The sequence below is a fragment of the Impatiens glandulifera genome, chromosome 1 (genome assembly GCF_907164915.1).
Source record: "Impatiens glandulifera chromosome 1, dImpGla2.1, whole genome shotgun sequence".
Classification (NCBI taxonomy): domain Eukaryota; kingdom Viridiplantae; phylum Streptophyta; class Magnoliopsida; order Ericales; family Balsaminaceae; genus Impatiens; species Impatiens glandulifera.
In genome coordinates, this window is record NC_061862.1 from 111,983,507 (window position 1) to 111,990,677 (window position 7,171).

General features: G+C 30.4%; 1 protein-coding gene across 1 annotated transcript; it reads left to right on the forward strand.

Moving 5' to 3' along the window:
- The first annotated feature begins 223 nt into the window (after positions 1-223).
- On the forward strand, positions 224-2,525 carry LOC124918819 (probable indole-3-acetic acid-amido synthetase GH3.1). Its single transcript, XM_047458913.1, has 3 exons — positions 224-592; positions 666-767; positions 950-2,525. The coding sequence occupies exons 1-3, from the start codon at positions 273-275 to the stop codon at positions 2,331-2,333; spliced, it is 1,806 nt and encodes a 601-aa protein (XP_047314869.1). The 5' UTR covers positions 224-272; the 3' UTR covers positions 2,334-2,525.
- Positions 2,526-7,171: the final 4,646 nt, after the last annotated feature.

The following is a 7,171-nucleotide window of genomic DNA, read 5'->3' on the forward strand; positions in this document are numbered from 1 at the left end:
GTTTAATGATATAGTCCTTTCAAAATTACTTTTATTTGAATAGACTGAAAAGTTAAACAAAGGATAAAGACTGATTAATGTACTGTTTTGTTTTGCCATAGTCTATCCAACCAAAAATTAAAAAGAAAAAAGAAAAGGAAAACAGTTGCCTTCTCCTTCCTATATAAAGGCATAACACTGCATCTTGTCTCTCATCATCATCTCTCTCAAGTCTATAATCACAAAGTCACAGTCACACATTCTTTCTTCTCTCTCTTAAACTTTCTCATCTCATGGCGGTTGATTCAGTACTATCGTCTCCGTTGGGACTGGCAGCATGCGAAAAGGATGCAAAAGCTCTTCAGCTGATTGAAGACTTGACAAAGAATGCAGACTCCGTTCAGGAGAAAGTATTGGCTGAGATTCTAACAAGGAATGCACACACCGAGTACCTTCGCCGATTCAAACTCGGTGAAGCAACCGATCGTAAAACCTTTAAATCGAATCTTCCAGTAATCACCTATGAGGATCTTCAGCCCGAGATTCAACGTATCGCTAATGGAGATACGTCTGCAATCTTATCTTCTCATCCGATCTCTGAATTCCTAACTAGGTATGTAGTACTGTTTCATAGATAGCTTGTGTGAATAAATCTAACTAATGAGAATTTTGATTTGATAAATCAGCTCTGGAACATCTGCTGGAGAAAGGAAACTGATGCCTACAATTAAAGATGAACTTGATCGTCGCCAATTACTCTACAGTCTTCTCATGCCTGTCATGAATCTGTAAGTATTAAGCAACAGTAGTTTCAATTAATGAATTGAAATTTGAAAACGACTGTTCGCCTGAGAAAACTGTTTCAAATCGAGATCCATCTACCTATCACATTCCGTCTTAATCTAGTATTATTAACGTATGAATTCTGTATTCTTAATAGCGTGTCTTTTCTCGTGTTAATATGAAACAGTTATGTATCAGGATTGGACAAAGGAAAAGGGCTTTATTTCTTGTTCGTTAAGTCAGAAACCAAAACACCGGGTGGGTTATTAGCTCGACCCGTTCTCACCAGCTACTACAAAAGTGACCATTTCAAAACCCGACCCTACGACCCATACAACGTTTACACCAGCCCAAACGAAGCCATCCTCTGCCCCGACTCATTCCAAAGCATGTACTCTCAAATGCTCTGCGGTCTCCTAGACCGTATTCAAGTCCTCCGGGTCGGGGCTGTTTTCGCCTCGGGTCTCCTTCGTGCCATCCGTTTCCTCCAGCTCAACTGGATCAACCTGGCAAACGATATCCGAACCGGAACACTAAACCCACAAATAACTGACCCGTCTGTCCGCGATAAAATCAGCGAGTTACTCCGACCCGACCCGGTATTGGCTGAATTCATTGTTTCCGAATGCTCAACGGATAATTGGGAGGGGATAATCACACGAATTTGGCCCAACACGAAATATCTAGACGTGATTGTAACCGGGGCAATGGCACAATACATCCCGACCCTGGAATACTATAGCGGAAGCTTGCCGATGGCTTGTACAATGTATGCTTCCTCCGAATGTTACTTCGGGTTAAACCTAAACCCGATGTGTAAACCATCTGAGGTTTCCTATACCATAATGCCCAACATGGCTTACTTCGAGTTCCTCCCACACGACCCGAACTCGATTAACGGGTCGAATGAAAACCCGCTTGTTGACCTAGTCAACGTGGAGATTGGTAAAGAGTACGAGCTGGTGATCACAACTTACGCCGGGCTATGTCGATACAAAGTCGGCGACATTCTTCGTGTTACGGGTTTCCATAACTCGGCCCCGCAATTCAATTTTGTAAGGAGAAAGAACGTTTTACTAAGCATTGACTCGGATAAGACAGACGAGGCTGAGTTACAGAAGGCGGTTGATAACGCGTCGGAGATATTGCTACGCGAGTTGAACACGAGTGTGGTCGAGTACACTAGCTATGCCGACACGAAAACGATCCCGGGTCATTATGTGATTTATTGGGAGCTTTTGGCGAAGGAATCGGGTAATTATTATATGCCCGAAGATTATGATGAGGTGTTGAGGAAGTGTTGTTTGGCTATGGAGGAATCGATGAATTCGGTTTATAGACAGGGTCGGGTTTCGGATGGGTCGATTGGGGCGTTGGAGATTCGGGTTGTGAAAGTGGGTACTTTTGAGGAGTTGATGGATTATGCTATTTCAAGAGGCGCGTCGATTAATCAGTATAAGGTGCCTAGGTGCGTGAGTTTCACGCCGATTATGGAGTTGCTTGATTCGAGAGTTGTTTCGGCGCATTTTAGTCCGGCTCTGCCACATTGGACTCCTGAGCGCCGTAAGTAGTGAGTATATATTATTTTATTTTCTCACCGACCGACCATAGAGAGAAAGGTCAACTGGTTAAGGAAAATGAAAAAAAAAAGTGTTTTTATTTTCTAATATTTTAGATTGAGAGAGGGTTTAGATCTGAATGATGACTGTAATTAATGAAGAAGAAGAAGATTAGGAAGCCACGTGGAGGAGGGAAGGAGGAAGGAAGGAAGGGGGAAAGTTGTCACTTGTATTAGTTTTTTATTTTATTTTATTTTTATTTGGTTATGGTTGTTGTTCAGGTAGCTAGGCTGTAAAAGAAGGATGTAAAATGTGTGAAGCTCCTCAAATTAATTAGGCTTTTCCAGCTGTTTTTATCAAATCAATAATCTCTTTATTTCTAGGTTAGGCTTAATTGCTAACTTTTACTTCTAAGTAGTTTAATCATAATCATAATCCTACATGGGAAAATGATCAATAATCACATAGTCTTTTTAAAAGACTGCCTTAACATCTGCCATCAAGTAAAAGAATTAAGAACCATTCATAGAAAAAGAGCAAATAAATTTAAGAACCATTCATAGAAAAAAAAGCAAATAATTGACATGATAACTATTTCATGATAGGGTTTAATAATTTTCTAGTTTTATATTTGTGTGACTTATACTTATAATAACTTTTTATAATAAACTAGCATGTATCCCGTGTAAATGCACGAGTAATAATATAAAAAATCGTGAAAAAAATACCGCCCATAAAAATTTTATGAACGGGTCAACCCACAATTAGACCAAAGTATCCATTACTCTCACATATATCCAAATTAACCACAGCTCTCGATCCGGCAATCCGGACACTTTAAAAATTAAGCATCATTATATATATATATTAGTTAGTTAAACAGTTGAACTTATATTGTTAAAATGTCACGCGTTTATCAAATTTTGGGTTGAATTTAAAATAGAAAGTGTTATTAATCTAGTTGGTTAAAAAGTTGTACTTGTTTTTGTTAGGTTTCAAGTTCGAACCATACCTATAGTATTTTTAATTTTATTTTTAACCGTTTTAAGTTTATGGGCGAGTCAACTCACAATCCGACCCAAGTATCCATTTACTCTCACATATATCCAAATTAACCACAGCTCTTAACCCGACAATTCAGACACTTTAAAAATTAAGCAGGTTATATAGCTCCTAGGTCTAATATTTGTGTTGGTGTCATGTTTTATTTTAATTTGAATAATGTTATGAGTTATTGGTGGGTCATTTATTATTTATACATTCTAATTGATTTTTTTTTAGGACAAGTCCGTCTTATTTTTTTTAGTAGCAAAATAAATAAAATTATCAAATTGGTAATGGTTTTCTTATTTTCAATAAAGAGTTATTGAAATTAATATTTCAAACACGATTTTCATCTAATTTTCTCATTATTTTTGTTTGAGTTTTACCGAAATTTGAATTAAGAATTTTTAATACCGCTTAGCAATGCCGAACTCGAAAATTGGACTGCCCAATCTCATGTAAAAAAATCTAAAAAAAATTTGGTTGTCCTAATTTTATATAAAAAATTGGTTTAGATGAAATTTAACTCATAACCAAATAAAAATATTATTTTTCATCTTAAACTAATATGTTATACAATTTTATGTTAAAAAATTAATTCATTCAACTTAAAATATAATTAATTTTTATTAAATGAACTGACCCGTCCTATTCGTGGGACCGGCTGGACTTACCCAAGGGCCATTCCTATCCCTCAAAATATTTAATATAAATTATTTAAAATAAGTTCGTTTTGGAATGATGTCAATAAATTGCATGATATAGTTTGACATATATATAGATCTTCTCCATTATAAAATTGATTTTTTTTTTAAAATTGTTTATATAATTTGACATATAGATTATTAATAGTTTATTTTGATTTTGTAAATATAATTTTATATTATTTATTAATTATATTTTTATATGTAATCCTTGTTAAACTAAATAAGAATTAATTTTTTATAAAAATAAATAAGATTATGAATAATTTAATATTCTTTGTTTGAAAAATAATTAAAGTTAAATGAATCAAACTTACTTAATTTAGAATAAAGTGCAAGTTTAATTTCAATATGTTCAGGCCATCAGAATTTAGTCCCTAAAATAGTAATTTTTTTTAAAAAAAAAATTAATAATATAAAATGAGATATAAATAATTAATATAGTATAATACAGAAATATAGATAAAAAAAAGTTATATATATATATTATAATATATATTTAATATTAAAAAAAAAAATTAATAATATAATATTATTAAATATTAAAAAATGGGACCTATAAATGTGGGACGCTATGCAATTCTATAGGTTGTCTTACTCCAGTACTAGTACTGGGCTGAGTATATCCATCAAAACACATAGTTAATTATAATTAAATAATTCTTAATTAAAAATAGAGAATAGGGTGTATCTACAAGAAATATGATAACTTTTAAATAAAAAAAATTATAGAGATGAAATTGATGAGATTACGGTTAATTTAAAATTAAAATTTAGTCAAATATAAATTGAAATATTTATTTGTGATGCAAACTCTGATTCATGAATAAAGATTTACTTATTAGAGTATTTACTATAATTCAAATCAAGGTTTAAAATATAAAAATGTTAAAGGGTCAACAAATGAAAAGAAATTTTTCTTAACATAGATAACTATTATTGTTTTCCAACAACAACAAAAAAAAAATAAATAAAATATAAGTTGTTTATATTATAACTAACATTATAAGTTGTTTATATTGGTGATATTGTTTAATAATGTTTGAGTTGTTTTTTGAATAATTTAATTATAATTTATTTTTGTATGAATTTTCATTATTTAGTTACAATCTTTAGAAGGAATCTAATAAATTAATTAAATGCGTTTTATCCTTTCAAAAAAAAATTATACTTTAAGCTATGATTTTTCCACACCTAAATGAACAATAAAATTAGTAACATCCTTAAAATAAATTAAGAATTAAAAGAATAAAAAAAATAAGCATTTTTTTTAGTTTTTGATGTGCCCACTGCATTTGCAACTAATTTTGAGTTTTTTCTTTTTATTACCTTAAATTGTCCTTTATATTTTCAAATGTTCAATATTGTTAAAATATGAAAAACTATAATGTTGCAATAAGTAACATTATTATTTTTTTTGTGATAGGAGCAGCAACATAAAACTAATTAATAGTTTGAGGCTGGATTTGCACCACGGTTGAAACAAGGGTTTTGGATATAAAAATGAAATTGAGTATGGATTAAAATAAAACTATAAGAAATGGATATTAAAAATTGGCTTCATTTATTGTTTTTTCTTATCTCATGTTAAAGATTATAAAATTTAAAATATAAATTATTAAAGGTTTTTTTTTTTGTAAAGGAGGAAGCCATTTCATACATTCATTTTTTTTAAATAATCAAACAAAAATATATTTGTACAATTATGATAAAAGTAAAGTCACACTACAAATATTAAAATTCAAAACTCAAAACATCATAGAACTACTCACATCTAAAAAGTAAGACATTGCCTTTTTTTTTTTTTTTTTTTTTTTTTTTATAATTAACTTCTCTATGAATTTTAATTCCATAGTTGATTTTATTGCATTATTGTTTTCTACAAACATTGCAGAGTTCGTCAAATATTAGGTCTCACGTTGTGACGGATCCATGAACAGTAAATAGGGTGGGCATGAAAAAATATTAATTAAACATATAAAATGACCTTAAAAAAATAAAAATAAAATAATATATAGTTGAAGAGAACCTAACTTAAAATTTTGTCTTTTCAAAATGTTACGATATATAGACTTAGTAGGTAATAGTTATTTTTTTTGGTTACAACTAAGTACAACCTTTATGTAATTTTGTTATCGCATGTCGTGACTGTTAATATGTAACGATTGAACGACGACAACAATTACATTTTTCGGTCAAAATGTTATGTTCTAAAAATCGTGAAATTTAATATTCGACATTTCTCGATGTTACCCAATAAAGGCTTTGATAATATTTGAGGTACACCTCACATTAATAGAGTTGTCCAAGCACAAATTCATAAACTATGACTAAAAAAAGAAATAAAAAATAACAATAAAAGAATTCCAACACTTTCAAATTTATAGATAAACATGTTAAATATTTCATAACCAAAAACAATAGAAAACTATTGGATAAATAATCATTTTGTTTCTCAAATATACCAACTATTATAAAAATAAACATATTTACCTCTTCATTGACCATAACATCTATTTAAAAAACAAAATTATTGACACAATTTATCCTTAAATCTCATCTTAATTATTTTTTTTAATAAGAAGAACTTGAATGAAAATCTCATCTTAATCATAATATATATATAAATAAAAAACATTTGAATTAATAAATTTATACTATCTTTGCATGTGCCTTCATAAATTAAAAATCTAAACTTTGACTTTTATTTCAATTAAAAATTTGAATATAAAAAACAATTAAAAAATATAATATATCTATATATATATTTAACCAAACGATAAATTGAATAAAACTATAAATAAAAAATAGTAAATTACAAGTTGTTGCATTAAATAGTTGAAGCAAGGAAGGTTATCTAACAGCTAACCTAGCACTATAAATCTACTAGGCATGGTCTTCTTCGTTTTGTAGTTTATCCTCCTTATCTCCATTAATGTCTAGTAACCATTATTACCGAGTTTTTCACTAATAATACATAAAAAAAATTTGTAAAGGCTGGACTTAATCCCACCTCAGCTCACACATAAATACGTCTCCGATCTCACGAATGAGACCTCGTTGGGGGCAAGTGAGGGAGATACATGCGTTTTTGGGCTAGTA